The sequence below is a fragment of the Fukomys damarensis genome, unplaced genomic scaffold, assembly GCF_012274545.1.
Source record: "Fukomys damarensis isolate Sample0158 unplaced genomic scaffold, DMR_v1.0_HiC HiC_scaffold_39, whole genome shotgun sequence".
Taxonomy (NCBI): Eukaryota; Metazoa; Chordata; class Mammalia; order Rodentia; family Bathyergidae; genus Fukomys; species Fukomys damarensis.
In genome coordinates this window covers 15567340-15586181 of record NW_022900951.1, presented here as the reverse complement: position 1 = coordinate 15586181, position 18842 = coordinate 15567340, and the positions used below count along the sequence as shown (strand labels likewise).

The 18842-nt window shown below is 39.8% G+C and overlaps 1 protein-coding gene across 10 annotated transcripts in view; it reads left to right on the top strand.

Annotated features, from left to right (window-relative positions):
- The window catches only part of Sh3kbp1 (SH3 domain containing kinase binding protein 1), a 346801-nt gene that overhangs the window by 234411 nt on the left and 93548 nt on the right, over nt 1-18842 (top strand). For all 10 annotated transcript variants that reach the window (XM_010643666.3, XM_033760274.1, XM_033760276.1 and 7 more), the window contains one exon: nt 11292-11386. In XM_010643666.3, the coding sequence (XP_010641968.1) occupies nt 11292-11386 (95 nt within the window). The remainder of the gene's footprint in view (nt 1-11291; nt 11387-18842) is intronic.

Sequence of the window (18842 nt, the reverse complement as noted above, 5' to 3'; positions counted from 1 at the left end):
CTTGCCCAGTGGTACAGAGAAGGGCAGCTCCTTATACAGCACAGCTGTCTCCTTAGCATGCTCAACTACAAGCTCACATTAGGATTGAGTTATGATGATTCAAAAAAAAAAATGTTCCTGTGCCTTGGTATTTTCTGAGTGAAAGTGAAACTCAGCTGATCAGGATCTAAACAACTAACATTCTTCCCAGCTCCCCGCAACCAACAAAAAGCTTTTATGATATTGAAATTCATTAGAAACTCACGCTGAGGAACAGATTGCCATAATTTTCATAACAAGAGAAAAATTGTCTAAGTATTCATAATGAAGTGCCCTGAGGTGCCTCCAGCTCATCACATCTGGAGTTCTCTTTTTATTACAATTGGTGCAGGTTTGTGGCCTCAGTGGAATAGAAAAATAGCCGGAAGAAAGGGCTATTTAACATCTTTCTGAACTATTAGCTTAGTCTTACAGATTCAGAAGGCCAGTTGAACAGGTGGGTATGGAAAATAAAAGTCCTCAATCAAATCTGCAAGGTCATATCAGGCTTCCGAATAAATTGAGTTGGAGTGTGTAAGGACAAAGGCTAAGTTTCTCTGCAGACTTTATAAGTGGACATTCGTACCCTCTCTGTGATTGTTCTGTTGACTGACTTGCTTCTTAGGATTTATCTTCTGTTATGATAATTGATGGTGCCTTGTTGCTATCATTGGATCCTTGATTCTTCTAGGTCAGGGATTTATCTTCTACTCAGTATTCCTACCATAGAGCCTGGAAAAGTGCTGTAGGTTCTGTGGATATATAATAAGTGGCAGTTGAGCAAGTGGACGGTTATAAATAATTTATGATTATTGGGCTCTAAGTTGGATTAGTCTTTTCAAAGCTACTAGCCACAGGTTCTTTCTCAAGCATATCGTCAACAGGAAGAAAGGGACATATTTGTTTTTAAGACAGGTGTCTGGGTCTTTGAGTATTTGGCGGTGGTTGTCAGTGTTCCTTGGGGCTTGAGAGGCCCTTTATTCTTTCTAGCCACTACTTCAGTCCAGTCAGCCTAAGACCACCTGGGACAAACCTTTGGTCTTCAGGTAGGAGATCAGGGTTGGAGCAAAACTGATCAAGCAAGTGGGCATAATCTGTCCAAGTTATGAAACCTAGGGCACAAGTGCAGAACAGAAAATCCGAGATGACTCTGCAGCTCCTGAGCACTGTATGGGGGACCGATCAGAAACATTCTATTTTCAATTCTTCATTTACATCTGGCATGAAACCAAGCAAGTCTTTCATAAGACAGTTTGAGATCCGGCACCAAGCCAAGTAAGTTTCATTTTTTTTGGGTTTTTTTTGTTTGTTTGTTTTGTTTTTTTGTTTTTTCTGGTACCAGGGATTGAACTTGGGCCCTTGTGCTTGCAAGGCAGGTGGGGGAACCACTGAGCCAAATCCCCGGCCCCCAACTGAGTTTTTGATAGGACACCTGTCCTGCATTCTTTATTTTCACGAGGAAGAATCTAGTCTCGAAATTCCAGATAGAAAGAACACCCTCGCTATTCTCATGGCCACTGTGAATATGTTCACTAGCCCACTCTTACTCTGCAGAGTGTACTTCTTTTCTTTCCAACTTCAGTTGCCTAATTTTTTGTTCAGGATACCAAGAACCTGGAGAGAATTTTCGGGGGACCCACAAAATCTGGTAACTGTCTAAGAAAGACCAGGACAGGTTTATCGGCTTACTGGGTTGAGACTGCACAAAAGGGGACCTGTGGATATTACATTAACCAAAAGGAGAAAAGTAGTTACAAATTTTGAGGCAGGATGAGATTTCAATGAAGCAGTGTTTGATGGGCTCAATACAAAGCAAGGCTGTGTGGCAAGGAATGAACAGCAGGTCTACACTATAAGGTAGATCTGGGTCCTGATGAACAACACTATGTATAGAAACCCTCGCATGAAGCTCTGCGCTTCTACTGGGAATAAGGCTGCTTCTTTGAGCCAGTCATTTAACACCTTCAAGCAAGATTAGAATGTTTCATTTTTTTGTTTTGTTTTTGTTGTTTTGTTTTGTTTTTCAGCTTTAATTGAGTTTATTGGTACATTTTAGGGATACAGTACAGTTACATTCATTGTTGGGATCTTGTACCTCTACATGACAAGTCTTGATTCTCATTTTTTCCCCTTACCTCTGCCCTCCCTTCACCCCCTCCTGTTTTGTTTTTTGAGACAGGGTCTCACTATGTAGTTGAGACTGACTTAGAACTCACTATGTAGCCCAGGCTGGTCTTGAAGCAATCCTCCTGCCCCCCCAGCCTCCTGAGTGCTGGGATTACAGGTGTGTGCCGCCATACCCAGCTAGAATGTTTCATTCTTATTGATGTGATTTTTAAAAAGCAAGGTTTCTGATGGTCTTTGGTTTTAGGGGCCAAACTTTCTTGGAGAATAAGAAAGCAATGGTCACTCAAAAAAGGGAGTTGTTACATTTTATAGCTGTAGGACATGCTTGGGATAAACTATTGCCTCTTTACTTTGTAGACACCCTTAACCTTGTCTCTCATCCTTGTCTGACTAATGGCTGAGCAGATTGTTACTCTGAGTACAAGCTTATTATTGCTTTCTCACCACATGTTTAAATAGGAGAGAAAGGGGTCAGTTCCCTAATGGCTTTTCTACAGCCTCATAACCTGCTGGGAACTCTTTGACCCTGCTTTTCCATGCTGGGCATTTTTGCTCACTTTTCCTCCCCAAAGCTCACTTATTCTTGGGTCTGGGAATTTGGATACATCAAGTATGAAACATTTTCCCACTCACATTTTGGTACCTCTCACATCTGATATGTAGTAAAGCTCTCATGCTCAGTGTCCCAGGAGTCTCCCATTCTTCCTAGGAAGTACCTTTCATTAGGTGCCCCAACGCAGACCTTTATCTGAATTCAGAGTGAGGGCATTCCTGTGAGGCTCACTGGGTTCTTCATGTTGCTTAATACCTGCATTTCAAATGTGGTCCTCTTGTAGAAGTCCCCTTGTGTCTGATGGATAGCTTTTCTCTGAAAATCTCCAAGCTTCTCATTTGAGCTGAAAAAACTGCCATTGAGAGGGAGTAGTGGTCTGTGCTCTGTAGTAGAAAACAGAAAGACTTTGCTTCTCAGATTTTCATTTCTGCTTTAAAAAAATACTTTTTAAAGGCGAGAATGCTTGTAAAATAATTTGAAAGTCAAATTCCCAGTGTTGTCTGTGACCAAAGGCAATTGTTGCAGTTAGCATCTCCTTCTTCTTTTTTTGTTTTTGGTGGTACCAGGTATTGAACTCAGGATCTTGTGCTTACAAGGTAGGCACAGCACCACTGAGCTAAATCCTCACTCCCTGCAGTTAGCTTCATCATGGAGGTGCTGGGTTGAAGCTGACAGATACTGTGCAATATACATTGGGTTTCATTTCCCTCTCTGTATATAAATGTAGACCAGGGCAATGTTGCCATTTGGGCCAGATTGTTCTCTGTTGTAGAGATTGTCCTGCATGGATTACAGACTATTTAGCAGTATCCCTGGCTTCTATCCAGTAGATGCCAGTAGCACCTCCTGTGCCCTAGTTGTGACAACCAAAAATATCTCAAGTATTGCCAGTGTCCTTTGAGGAACCTGCCTTAGTTCATTTTGTATGGCTATAACAGAATACCACAGACTGGGAAATTCATAAATGATAGAAGTCTATTTGGCTCATGGCTCTTGTGGCTAGGAAGTCAAAGATTAAGGGGCCACATCTGGTGAGGTCCTTCCTGCTGTGTTATGACATGACATAAAGCATCACTTGGACAAGAGAAAGCGAGGAATTGAACTCATGACCTCAAGCCCTTTTAAAATAAGCATTAATCCATTCATGATAGTGGAGCTCTTGTGACCTAAACGCCCACCACCAGGCCCCACCTCCCAATATGTCTGCATTGGAGATTGTTTCCAACACATGAACTTTGGGAGACGCACTCAAACCATAGCAGAACCATACTTTGGAGCTGCTAGTATAGCTTGTAGGAAGCTCCACTGGGTCACTCCTGTATCCCTGCTGCCTGATGCACAGTGGACATTCAATTATTGAATAAATGACAAGCCTAGTATGTGTCTCATCCCCAACCTGTCCGCTAGCCTCAGATCCTCAGAATCTAACCCAGAACTGGAGCTCTCATCTAAATTTAGCATACAGCACACCCATTCCCATTACCATCACCGTGCTGGTTCATCCTCCCAGTCTTTGACATTGCTACTACCTTGCTAGCATTGAATTACCCATTGCTGGACAGTGGTTCTCACAGTATGTTCCCAGAGCCAGCAGGAGCAGCAACAGCACCTGGAAACTTGTCACAAATGTAAATCCCTAGGACCTCCCCCAGCTCTACCCCATAGGAAGCCCCAAGCAAGGGACCCAGAAATCTGATTTTGCCCCTGGTGCTAATGCCCACTCAAGTGTGAGAGTCATATACTAAGATCAAGGCTTTTTAAGCTGTCCCGGTAGTGAGAATACCTGAATGCTTGTTTAGTAGATGGACTCCTGATTCTACCATGAAATTGAAGATTCAGATCCCCAGGGGGAGGGAGTCTAGGAAGCTATAGGTTCTGCTCACAGTTCTTTTCAGAAATGGTTGGGAGGCACACCCGAGTTCTGCTGCTCTTGCCACTGCCACTTTACTTCTCTGAGATGGGATCCTGAGTCTCTGGTTTTGAAAGTTATTCCCCATTTCTGTCGCTCTGATGCTTTTAGTCAAATGCGTGGCTCTCCTCTTACTGTTGCCTTGTCAAGGACTGTTATGTGTGCGTGCCTCATTTCCTCTGCTTGATTATAAGCTCTCTGACAACCAGATACTAGGCTTATTTTCCTTAGTCTGTCTTCCCCAGAACATGATGGAAGTCCACACTATCACATGGAATTCAAAAGTACAGAGAGCTCTGAAAACTAAAAGGTTTAGTGCTCACTGGGTGATAAAACTTGTTCTGGACTGACATTTATCTGTTTATTATATTTACTTCTCTTACTTGAGATGATTCGTCATCCATTTGCTGCAGAATTTCAATGAGTAGGTATAGCCCCCACCCCCACCTGGGGATGTTACACATATTATATGGTATATCCAGTGTTTCTTTTCTAAAATCTGAAAAACCCTGTCCCCAGGGGTTCTGAGTAAGGAATTACAAACTAGTAGTATCTCAGGTAATCTAGCAGTTGAGTGAAAGAATTTCTGACTTTGAAAATAGACCTGTGTAATATGATACTTTAGTTATACTGTTCAAAATGAAGAGACAACTCCATTTCTAGGCATGAACTGGTACTTCCTCTGCTCCTTAAAGCTCTGGAAGGATTCCTGTTAGATTCAGACCATGACGAATGGGGTTTTGATCTTCATATCCCAAAACTGAGCCCAGAGAATTGTTCTAGATTTAATGTTATTTCCTCATGTGTATGTTATCCAGCTTGCTAATATGTTTATTCTGTTTGTTCTACTTTTATTTTTTTAAGCTGAGAGATTTTTTTGCTTGTTTGTTTTGTGTTGTGGTTATTGTTTTATATTAAATAGATTATAAAACTAGCTGAAAGGAGTCATGTGATATGGATAAGTGAGTTCAATTCCTTTAACAGTCTGTTTTTAATATGTAAGTTTCTAAAAGTCTAGCAATTGTAATAATATTTTCTGGGCATTGTGAATCATGACTGAACTTTTTGGTGAGTTTTTCTTTTTGTAATGGAGATTGAAACCAGGTCTTACTAGGCTACATCCTCAGTTGTCTCCCCCTGACCCCCACCCACCTTTTAAGTTTTTGTCTGCCTGCCTGCCTGCCTGTCTGCCTGTGGTACTGAGGATGAACTCAGGGCCTTCTCACTGAGCTACATCCTCAGTCCTTTTTTATTTTGAGAAAGAGTTTCACAAAGTTATTAAATTTCCCAGGCTGGGCTCAAACTCGTAATCCTCCTGTCTTAGTCTCCCAGAGGGCTCGTGGTGATTTTTAATTGAGCAACTTTCTTCAAATTTGAAAGCTGGTAATTAGTACAAGGAACTTGGGAACTTGGTAATGGTATCCAGATCTTTGGACCTTCTGACATTATACACATTTTCTCCACCCATTTGAATATGTATATATGGCTTGGTTTTGTTTATAGAAGGAGAGAATCATTGTTTTTTATCAGAGTTTTAAAGGACTTTAAGACAAAAAAAGCTTAATTCATGATTTCAGTCTTATGCTAACATTAGTATTTTTTAATCTTCCTAAGGAAAAAGTAGAGATGAAATAATGTCAATTGCTGAGTAAATAGTGCCTTTATTTCTGTGTGTGTTTTTGTGTGTGTGTGTGTGTGTATCTGACTAATTAAATCCATCTACTTGGTGAATAGATGGAAAATACCTGCTACCAAAAATTAATTTAATTGCCTTCTTCTCCATCTCTGTCTGTTACTCATTTAAAATTTATAATCTTCTTATGTCCAAAAAGGATTTGGAATTATACTCTTCTTTTAAGACATATCAAATGCCTGTGCTCTGTGAACTTTCTTCCACATGTAATCTTGTCTTTTCTTTGAAACATCACAATCATAATCCATCATAGCGAGTTTATACATGTTTGTCTTCTTTTTTTTTTTATTCCCCCTCCATTATCTTTCTCTGGGCATTAGATTGTCAATGGCATTCAGTGATGGAAGGAAGTGGCTGGACTTACTTATATATCACAGGCCTGAAAACTGGCAATTTCTTTTTCATGGTGATGGTTCAGTAAACATTTAAATTGCAATAGGGAACATATACTGTAAACATATAGTCACATTGTTTAGAGTTAATAATTTTTTGCATATATACTTAGTTTTGAGTGAATGTCCTGATAAAACCATGGATACATCCAAACCAATATAATGTTTTGATGTTTCAGTACTGCTGAATTAAAGTGCAAATTTGCACAAATAAAAATGAATTCTCATTTTTAAAATATTATGATAAATTAAAGTATGAGGCTACTAGCTACTGTGTTTGGTCAGGAAGTCTGGGTGATACTGCTTGTGACTGGAGTAGTGAAGTGTCAGAGCCAGCAGGATCGTAGATCTAACCCAGTATACTCCTTGGAGCCTCTGAGTGACACTGACGTGCTTCTAAGGACCTTGTCAGCTCATTTTTAGTTATTTACATTTTTTTCATTCATTCATTTTATTGGTACATTTCAGGCATATGATATGATATCATCATTGGGAATTTGTGCCTTTGCATGATATATCTTGATTCTTATTTTTTTCCCATTCCCCTGCCCTCCCTTCAACCTTTTCCACCCCTCCCCTATTTACAAAGACTTTGTTTCCATTTTTTCCTTTTCTCATATTTATTCCTTTCCCTTCTTTCATTTCCCCTGTCCCTCCCACTTCCCCTTCCTCTTTGAACCTTTTCTTCCTATTTTGCATTATCTCCTATACATTTTGATCCTCATTTATACTTTCAGTTCCACAAGTTTTGAAAGCTGGAGTGAATTTAAATTTGCTGAAAGTGTTCTGCTGAAGTTAACTAAACTCTCTTTACCCCTCCATGGTTGGTGTAAGATTTTTCACCTGAGGACACTGTGGTCATCCAGAGCTACAATGTGACTACCTCAGGCCATGTGCTCCAAAAGCCCGGCTGGGTCTGAACCCAGTCCTGAGTGTTCTGACTCCTGGCCCAGAATGCTGTCCTCCTACTCTCTGCCCCTCAAATGTTCCACCATTTTATGTGTCACTTCAGGATCATCAAGAAATGAGTGACAAGTTTTTGTGTCAGGGTTCTGGGGATGCAAAGAGGAGTGAGACATTTGGTAGCAACCTGATCCGTGGACAGTGGTAGTAGCCATTAGCACCATACGTCCTCCTGTTTTGTTTTGTTTTGTGTATACTAGGCATTGAATTCAGGGTCTTTCACTAAGCTACATCCCAGGCCTTTTTTCATTTTTCATTTGGAGACGAGATCTCACTAAGTCCCTAAGTTGCCTAGCTAGATTCAAACTTTCGAACCTCCTTCCTCAGTCTCCTAGACTGACATAGCTCCTCCTTTTATCAAAAAGTGATACTTTCCAGATAATTCTGTGCCTACTGCTTCTCGCACAAAACAGCAGTAGCAGTGCAGTAGCAGTGTTCTAAAACTAGATTATGATGATGGTCACTCAACTGTCTAAATATTTTTAAAGCACATCAAACTGTGTGTGCAGTTACAATGAGTGCTTTTTATGGTGTATATATTATACCTCAGGAACCTTTTTTGAAAAAGGTAGGAGATACCTGTCCTCTTCCTTAGTTTATCAGGAAACTGTAAGCCTAAAACAAAATGGCTCTATGAAAAATTTTAAAGGCATACGAGTACTTTCTTGGCAATATAAGCCAATACAAGCCAATTGTATAGTCTTTTGACTCTCCTGTAACGGGCCAGGTCCTGGTGGTGAAAGGAGAGTTGAGGGGAAAGAAAATGACTGATACAAAGGAAGAGGCTTTTTTTTTCCTTGGGGGGAGATTGGGTGGCATTATTATGCCAAGAGGCAGTAACTGAAAATTTCCCTTTTTTTCTATTTAGTTACTTCATTGCTTTGAGCAATGAATATGCCCACCCACAAAGTAGTGGTAAATAATCCTTTTACTAAGTCCTGTAACAAAAGGTCCAGAGAAAGGCTCTCTGAAGCTGGAACATTTGAGAGACATCTCAACAGTGTCAGGGCTCAGGGTCAAATTCTCTGTGATTTTTTTTTCCTCTCATAATTGAAATATGAATGTAATAGTACTAAACAGTGTCCTGTCTTCTAGCAAAATAACAGTATTAAAAGCAGAATGATGAGGCAACTGTCTTTTTAAGTCTTGTTCTTTTAACCATGGAACAATATCTAATGATCCCCACACCAGCAGATTTTGTTTTGTTTCATTGGCTGGAAACAGGTCACATCCCCTGCCCTAAACCAGTCACCAACAAAGGGGAATGAAATTAACATTACTTACTTGGACAGAATTTATTCTTCCCTAAGGCTTTAGGAGAACTCATCCTGAATATAATGATGGAACAAATTAGGTTTCTGGGAAGGAAGGAGGAGGCTGAGAATGAGTGCTAGGGAGCTAACCAGCACCAATCTACCACACTTTATTAAGTTTTGTTTTTTCCCCCCCTTTGAGTTTATTGGTAGATTTTAGGTATACAGTACAGTTCCATTCATTATTGGGATCTTGTACCTCTACATGACAGGTCTTGGTTCTCATCTTTCCCCTTGTCCCTGCCCTCCCTTCACCCCTTCCTCCCCTCCCCATTTACAAACACTTTATTTCCATTTTTTCATTTTCTCCTATTTTTTTCTTTTCCCTTATTACCTTTCCCCTACACTTTTAGCCCTTTTCTTCCTAGTTCACATTGTCAGTTATCTCATTAGGATCTTATGTACTATTATAGTTTATTAATTTTTGTTTGTTTGTTTCTGGTACCGGGGATAGAACTTGGGTCCTTGCACTTGCAAGGCAGGCAGCGGAACCACTGAGCTAAATCCCCGGCGCCTGTTAATTTTTGTTTGACTGAAAGAAAAACATGACCATTTTCATCTTTCTTCATTGGCCATACGTATCTAATATCATTTGTAAAATGCCTCCATGATTTCCACCCAAAGACTTCATCTTAAACCTGGAATTCTGCAGGGAAGTTATTCAGTAATACTGTCTGAGTTTCTTTTGAGGTTGGGTGGTCATATTTCACTAGCATAGTCAATAGGAAAATTGGTAAGGCGCTGTCATTGTCCAATTTAAAAGTGTTTAACTTTCTCCCTCCCTTAAGAACATTTGACTAATTCAAATTTGGGAAGATTTGTTATCACTAATTAAAGGGAGATGGACTGTTGGCAACTATGTGGGTTTGGGAATATGGTCTTGGTAGGATTTAGAACTAGGGCCCCCTCATTCAGCACAGGTTAATGAGCATAAGCCATCAGAGACCCAGAGTACCTAAAGTGGAGGGTTTCCAACACTGAGATGGGGGATGTAACTGATATCTTCAAGTCACTGGACAGAACACAAAAACATTCACACAGAAATAAAGTGATTTCCCCTTAGTCTTCCCCTCCATCTCTTTGTCCTAGATCACAGTGTGTCTGTACTATAGATTTTTAAACTGCCTTGATTTTATATATCACTCTCCTTATTGATGAGGGGTTCAGTAAAATAAAGAAATGCATTTTAGTGGTATAAGTATAGCAGGGACAGCATAACTGTTACTTGTGAATATGTAGTAATTCTAGGTTATGCGCTGAATTCAAGATCTGGCCTAAGCCTTGGGAAATATCGAAGGATAGCCAAAGCCATTAAATCGGTTGACTTTGATGGAGAATAATAAATGCATCCTGATGAAGGAACTAAATAGAAAAAAAGGGAAGCTTTCAGTTACCGCCTCTTGGCATAAGAATGTCACCCAGCCTGCCACCAAGAAAAAGAAAACCCTCTTCCTATGTATCAGTCATTTTCTTTCCCCTCAACTCTCCTTTCACCACCAGGACCTGGCCCATTGTAGGAGAGAGAGAGTCAATAAAAGACTGTTGAATAGAATTACTGTTCTAATCAATACTCATATTCTTGAATTTCTCTTTCTACCTTCTTTCCTGAGTCATGAAAGCCCTGTTTTCCAAGTCTTGATTTCAAATCTTTTACAAAGGTTTGCAATGTCTTCTTAACTAGGGGTGTAATTTATTGGTAGGGCTCTTGCCTAGCGTGCACACAGTCCTGTTTTCAATCCTTAATGCTGCAAAAAAGTTCTGTTTCTGTCAGTATTTGTTGGTTGTTTGTAGTTGTCATGTATGTATTCACATACAAATACATCAACATTTGTCCCTTAAGACATACCATAATCTGGTAATTTTTCAATGTTTTATATACCATGGCAGCCTTGTAACATATATAAATTCCTTGTTTCTGATTTTGTAATGTGTGAAAGAATACAGTGAGACAGAGTTTAAGCTTTTTGTTCTCTGCAGATGTCTGCTTTCGCATGCATCTGAAGAGTATGTAAAATGGTACACGTTGGTTTTCCTGAGGCCAAGGGCACCATTTTGCCTTTTCTGCCTGAGAAAAGCAAAGCAGTCAATAGCATTTCATGATACTACACTATTTACAAGGGGGAAAATGTAGAGGATAAATATACAGTAGTCTACAACAAGCACTCTTAGGAGGTTTTTCAAGGGTCACCGTGTCTTTATGTAGTGATCGTATCTTGCCTGTTATGCGTGCCTCCCTCTCAAGTGAACACTAGAGAGAGTACCTTCTCCTGGGCTGGCTTATTATAACGCACCTTAAGGATTGTGTTTTTTCTTCTTCTTACAGCCAAGGATTACTGCAAAGTAATATTTCCATATGAGGCACAGAATGATGATGAATTGACAATCAAAGAAGGAGATATAGTGACTCTCATCAATAAGGTAAACAAAGTTTCTCTCCTGCCTTCTAATTTATGAAGTGCTTTGGGGTATCTGCAGAATAGTACAAACTTGCTTAGCCCTTGAAATACCTGGTTTTCGTGGTCCTGAACTTATAAGAAAGATTTTGTATCTTTCCTTTTGATCAAGCCAAGTCCAGATGGTTGAATGAACTTGAAAATTGAATAAATTTTTATTAGACCTGGTTCAAGCTGCAGCTTTACACAACCTTGCAGAAAAGTGTATCCCAGAAGGGGCTGCAAAGCTGTATCATAGGGACTGATTGAGGTGCTTTGAAAAGGCTGGACATGCTTCATAGGCAGCAAATGCTTAAAGAATGTTTGCTGTTCAAGATCAAGAACAGGCAGAATGCCTGAGAGAATTTTACCTTTCTTGTTTGGGCTAAGAAGGTTGGGTGATTTTATCATGTTATTTAATAAAATCATTTTATAGGAGAGCTATAAAATCTGTGTAAAGAGATACATTTAACCAAGGTCTTGATCACCTGCGCTTTCTCCTTTCATATGATGCTTGTCACCAAGTCAGTAGTTGAAAGTCATGTTATTCAAGTGATTCCTAGAATATATGGCCTTTTCTCTGAAGTACAGGAATTTTACATAGAAGGTGGTTTTATTCTGGTATCTAGGTAAATAGCAGAGTGTGTAATTTTCTATGCACAGGTATGACTCGGAGATCACCATGGCACCTTCCAGGGCTGAGAAACATTAGTGGGGAGCAGAATGCAGAGAGTGGAGAGAGGTTGCAGAGAACCAGGTGTGCTCTGGCCATTACTGAGAGGGAATGGACCTCAGTGTGCCTACCCTTACCACTGGGATTGTCCATAAAGCGATTGATAGGGTTTTCCTTTATGATTAAAGATGGTTACTTCTAGGGCACAGTTTTGGAGATTGTATGTTTGAAGAGCCTAATCCAAAGATGCCAGTGAACTAAGGACCAGACATCAAGGTTCAGTAGCTTGCCAAAGGTCAGGCATATTTTAGGGAGAGAGCTGGCCCTCTCACAGACTCCATATGAAAGCAATATGCTAAACAATGCTAGAGTTATAGACACCTTTCTGGAATAGCAAATTATACCCTGCTTTGTAGATCACCCAAAAACCTATCCATCCTTTCACCTGTGAAGTATTCTCCCGTTAAGTTACTTCAGTATAGCTCTGTGGGTGTTGAATGTGGCAGGAGGAAATGAGAGGAGAGGAAAGATACTTCCTTTGTCATTCCTTTCTGCAAGGAGGCAGAAGTGCTTCTTCTCTTTTTGTCCCACTCCTCCCCTTGTCCTTATGCTGAGCATCCTTTGTGATGGTTTCTTATGCACGGTGCATTTCCTATTTTTAATCACACCTATAACCAAACAAACAGGATAAGGAAATTGTTAAATGGCAGGAAGCATGATATAAATACTTTAATAATTAGCACTGATCAATGGCTTTAGTAACACAGGGAAGAGGATAGAATATCCCTTGTAATGATAAAGCAACCAGAGCATTTAAGTAGCTACCATTTGGTGGGGGGCAAGTCAATGTCCTGTTTTTGTTTTGCTTTTGGAGAAGCAGCAGCCTCTTTTTAATCAAATATTCTGTGTGCCAGTAATGTTGAATAAGGTTTGAGAAAAGGAAAAACCACCATAGTTGGTCTCTTACATGAACACATTGATTTCCAGCTTAACAAATTATACTTTGGTCCTTGCCATTTGAAATCATGCCCTCAACCTACCCATTTAGCTGTTTTCTGATAGCTAATAACAGGCCAGTCTTAACTCATGCAGCTTGAGGCAATTATGAGTCTGTTGCTTAAAGAAAAATCCTTGTTGTATAACTATTATTTTGTTATTATTATTATTTTATATGATCTTCTGGGAAATCAGATCTCTTGCTCTCCTGTACTGGTGCACATTTTATTTTTATTTCCATAAAATTCCTGCCAACTTTCTTCTATTCCAGTTTTCCAGTTTGTTGGAAGCAGCATTTTAAGATAACGACTTATGCAGGCTACCAACCTAGAGAAACTAGGATTTGAATCCCAGCTCCACGGTTCCTGGCTATGTGACTTAACCCCTCTGAGCCTCAGTTTCCTCAAACATAAAGCTGACCTCAAGCTTCACTAAGATGTTGTGTATAAAACATGTCTTGCAGGAATTGGTCTGCCAGGGATGCCCATAATCCTAGGAATTGTCACCTAAACTTTAGCTGCTTTTTCTCAGACTTTGGAAAGGGGGATAAAAGGTTTTCATGTCTGGGCCCAATCTGCTGTTAAGGCTAGAATGCTGTAGCATGAAGTAGGTAAAATTGGTAAAAAGGAAAAAAAAGCCATCTAAAATAGTAAGACTTCACAGTGAGTGATATTTTAGCAAGAATTTGGAAAGAAAACGTGCCATAAATATTTTGCCTGCTGAAAGTGGTAAGAATAGTATCTGAGCTTGTGAAACCCTTCTGACATTATAGAAAATTCTTACCTCTGCTTCTAACTTCAGAAGTTCATTTAGATGACAGTGTGTTTCATCATGGTTTAATATGCATTTTGAAGTACATGTTTATTGTATTATGAGTTGAGCTGAAAGATTTATTACTCTTTTCTAAATTCAGTTGCATTTTCTGTGAGAGTCTCTATTGGCCCCAAATTCTACCCATGTTTTCATGTTTTGTAATTAGTTTATGTGGTTTCCCTTTGCCTTCCTTTCCTGTGCCATGGCCGGAGTCATACATTGCCCTCATTTTCAGCCCCATATTGTCAGTTTGTGTGGCTTTCTAGAAAATGAGTCAGACACCTTTGGTGGGTGTCTATAAGCCCTCTGCAGTTCCTGAAATAATGTGCAAAAGACCTGAACTATTCGTATGTGTCCCTGGAAACTAGGATGTGATGTAGCAACTGGAATGGTTTGTTTTTTAGTTTATTTATAAAGAATTCTTGTGGATTTGGGAACATTTCCACTTGTGCAGAACACACCTGTGTTTAGCTTTTATTTCCAGTCACTCAAAAATAGCTCTGCATCTGTGTTCCTGCCGCCCCCATCCCTGTCTTCCTTATTCATGCTCAGAGCGTGTTTGGGAATGTTCAGAAGCCTCTGGATCTGGTTTCCAAGTAGAGAAGTTCCCTGGAGAAGGGCTGAGGACAGTTTGGTGGGAACAAGACCAGGGCTCAGCTGTGACAGTGGCCATCATTGGAGGATGTGCTGACTGTGGCTGTTTCTGCTTGGGGCAGAATGAACCCAACTGTGGAGAGATGATGGGCCTGCTCTTGGCAATCAGCCCTCTGGCCTCAGAGCAACAGTCCTTTCTTCACAGCCCCCTATAATCTGGTGGGAAGCACTTCCTGCTGCCCCCTTGTAAACAAGGATCTTTAGAAATTGCTTATAAAAATGGTTTCTGGCTGGGCGTGGTGGCACATGCCTGTAATCCCAGCACTCGGGAGGCTGAGGCAGGAGGATCACTGTGAGTTCAAGACCAGCCTGAGCTACATAGTGAGTTCCAGGTCAGTCTCAACCACATAGTGAGATCCTGTCTCAAAAAAAAATGGTTTCTGAGGGTAACTCTGTCTTTCACCCTCAAAGTATACACAACTCCTATGTCTTTATTGTTATACACCTCTTTGACAACATCAATATCAACACTTGGAAAGATAATATTATTGGCTAAAATGATGGAGTGGTAGAGATGGAGACCTTGAAGGGGATAGAAATGATATAGGCTACCATTGGTGTTCATGGAAGGAAACAATAGATACGCCCTAAAGAAGGAGGGGACCCAGAGAATTACATAAAGGTGGTTTCTGGCACCTCTGACTTCAGGACTGTGGTCGTCTTTCCTTGGACCATAAGGATTGTTCCCTGAAGATAGCCAGGAGCAATTTTAAGTTGCACCCTGTTCTCTTCCCCTAACAATGTTCTTTCATTTATCCCTTGAAAAATATTATGATGTGGTAGGAGCTATACTAGGTGCTAGGGATACAATGGTGAGCAATAACTATGAACTGGGAACTGTACTGTTTCCTGATTCCAAATATTTGGAGCTAGACATGCTGTGGGGGGAATACTAACTTACTCAGCTTCTTTCATGTCTACCTCCACGTGTTTTCCTCCTTCCTGATCTTGACAGTGGTTGAACATTTGACTTAATACTAGTTAGATCCACCTGCAGGACCATGGCTTCATAGCACAAGTTTCTGGGCCACTGTCAGCAAGGGCTCAGGCTCCTTGGCAGCATTCCTTTCTCCTCATGAGTCTCTCAGGAACTTGACATCTTGCTTCATCCTCACAGCAATACTAAGAGTGAAGCGGGACCATGAGTGTTCTCTCCAGATCACAAAGGAGGAACAGAAGCCCAAAGATTAGGAGCAGCTCTCCCAGGAGTCTTCCAGTATGTTAGCAGCAGAGCCAGGGTGGAGGTGTCTCCTGACACCCTGTTGAATGCTCTTGAAACTTGGGGGCTGGGCACGGCGGTAACTGTGGGCAGTCTGTTTCCTGTGTGGGGTTAGATACTTATGGTAGGCAGGGGCTCAGTTACCCCCAGAGGTGACTCTTATCCACTCATTGAGAGTCACTTATTGTTGCTGGATATCCAGGACAAGCGTCTATAGAGTTTCCTTCCTAAATTAATGACATCATTATTACTTGTCAGAGCCACAAGATTACCCTACCCATCCTTTTGTTTGACTCTGACATTTTGGAATCTATGTTTTTTATCTGTTTAGAGAAAGAACATCACTGTAGGGGTCTCTGTCATCTATGACTTTCTGATTCTTAGTCACCTTTACAGAAATGAAATGGTTTTCAATGCAGAGGAAATGATGAGCCCAACCCACAGCTAATGTCAATTCTTTTTATGCCCCAAACTCCCCTCTCCCACTAATGTCTTTCCACATCTAGCAAATTTTGCTGTTTTGTTTCTTCTAGGCTGGGGTGTCACTTAGCTTTCTGCTTGCTATGACTATGACAGAAAAGCAAAGTGGGAGTCTTGAATTCCTTCCTAAGTCCTTCTGTTATTATATATTCTTTTTTTTTTTTTTTTTGGTACTGGGGATTGAACTCGGGTCCTTGCGCTTGCAAGGCAGGCGGCAGAACCACTGAGCTAAATCCCCGGCTATCATTATAAACTCTTTATAAACATTCTTTTAATGAATGAATAAAAATATTTAACTAAATTACTGTTCTTTAGATTTTTAAAAGGGAAATTACACAAATAGTTAAGAATGTTCAGTAGTGGCTTAAACATCTGATTTTTAAAGGTTTATTTTTATTAGTACATGTTTACAGTAAATAATGATTGCATTCATCATGGGCAGACGTATGATTAAAAGAACCATGATTGACATACTCATACTCAGCTTCTTTTTCTTTCTTTCTTTTAACCATGAAATTGCCAATAAAGCCTATAATTTGTCTTTTCTAGATGTCTTACAGAATGAGACTAGGTGTGTAAGATTCTTAGGTTTAAAATGAAGCATGTAATTCATAAAATTTAATATGACCATTTAATTAATTGATAAAATAATTTAATTTCCTATTTTCATGGCCATTGTAAACAAAATGAGTTTTTTTTTTTTTTTTTTTTTTTGGTACTGAGGATTGAACTCGGGTCCTTGCTCTTGCAAGGCAGGCAGAGACACCACTGAGCTAATCCCCGGCCCTGTTATTATATAATCTTTCCTTTGTTCTGTTTATTTCCCCTTCCAGCCTCCTCATTAATTCATTATTAATTGAAACATTTATTCATGAGAAAAATGTTTTTAGACTTCCTTGCCTCCTACCCCAAAGGACGTAAGGTTGTTTCCACAGAGAGACATGGCTTTTGGAATCTAAAAAAAAAAAAAGATATTTAGCTTGGTGTAAGAAAGCTAGCTGGCTAAATAGATTGCTAGCCTTGACCCCTTCTCTCTAAACTGCTGAAGCTTTTAGCAGAGCTAAAATTCTGGGATTAAACATGGTTTCAAGGCTGAAGACTAAATTAGCCACTGTCACCCTGAAAATGATGACATGCTGACAGACCCATTAGAAGGACAAGTTTTATGAGTGAATGAAGAAGTTAAGCACAGGTCTGGGATCATGTGGGTTTATAAACATTTGAAAAGTGTCAGTGTTCAGCAAACGAGTCATTTATGTCAGGATTGGATTTGCTGCATTATGGTTTGTCTTGTTGGACTGCACATGGCCTTATTTGAAACAGAAGTCACAATATACCTCCTCCTCAGAGCATTAGAAGTCCAAAGGAATATAGTTGTCCTTCTGTCTTCCTCTTACAAGTAGTCAGGACGCTGGGCTAGGTGAACAGAGTCATGAAACCCTAAACGTATTTGATTAAAACTCTTCCTCACTGAGGTTGTTGGCCATCACACACACACACACACACACACACACACACACACACTTTTATTTGTTCTGATGCATTAGTTATACAGAGTAGTAGTTTTCATTTTGGCACATTCATACATATATATAATATAGTTTTATAATTTTCACGTACCATTAATCTCCCTTACCTGTCCCTCTCCACTCTCCAACTCCCTTCCTCTTCTCTAATAGTCACCCTTCTGTTTTCATGTCATCTCTTTTTAATTTTTTTTGAAATGATACATATGTAGGAAAACATGCAGTGTGTGACTTTCTCAGTCTGATTTATTTTGCTTAACCTGATGATCTCCAGTTCCATCCATTTTCCTGCAAATGACATGATTTCATTTTTCATTGTTGAGTAACCTTCCATTGTGTGTATATATACACCTCACATTCTCTATTCACCTGCTGATGAGCATTTAGGCTGACAAACACACAGTTTTAAATTAGATGGAGTAGGAGAAAATTTCTTTTTGGTTTATAAATAGACAATTGAAACAATGCCATCCTACAATTTTGATGGTCACTAGTATGGATTTTTCGTTGGAATCATTGGCAGATGAGTTTGCAGTTGATGCAAATGCCCTAACTCGTGTGCCACCATAAATTATATGACACTATCTAAGGGACACCCTATGTTACATATGGCCCCTGAGTGCTGTGCTTATGTAGCTGGACATCAGTAATCCTCAACACCACTGTGAGACACTTTACCCCGTGCAGTACACATAAAAATCTGCAGGTATCTTAAAGAATTAGAGACTCCCCTTTCTCCCTTATTTCCTGTTTCCCACCTTTCTATGTTACCCTGAAAGCAGTATCATGAGTGTTAAGTAGAATGGGTGGCTAAAAGGGCTTTAGAGACATAAAAGTTAGTTACTGTGATAAGCTATTATAGAAAGAAAAGACAAATGCCATACAACTCAGTGTTCTTGGTACATCAAACTGTTCTCAAATTAAGGTTAATGCTTTCCTTGAAATTCTTCTTCAATATTTTTTAACTTTTCTTAGTATAGCAGTAATTTACTACAGTTAGCCCCTGTCTTGATGAGTATTCTAAAGTTCTTTACATTTGTATTCTATTAAACTATATGAGATGGAAAGTGGCCGTGAATAT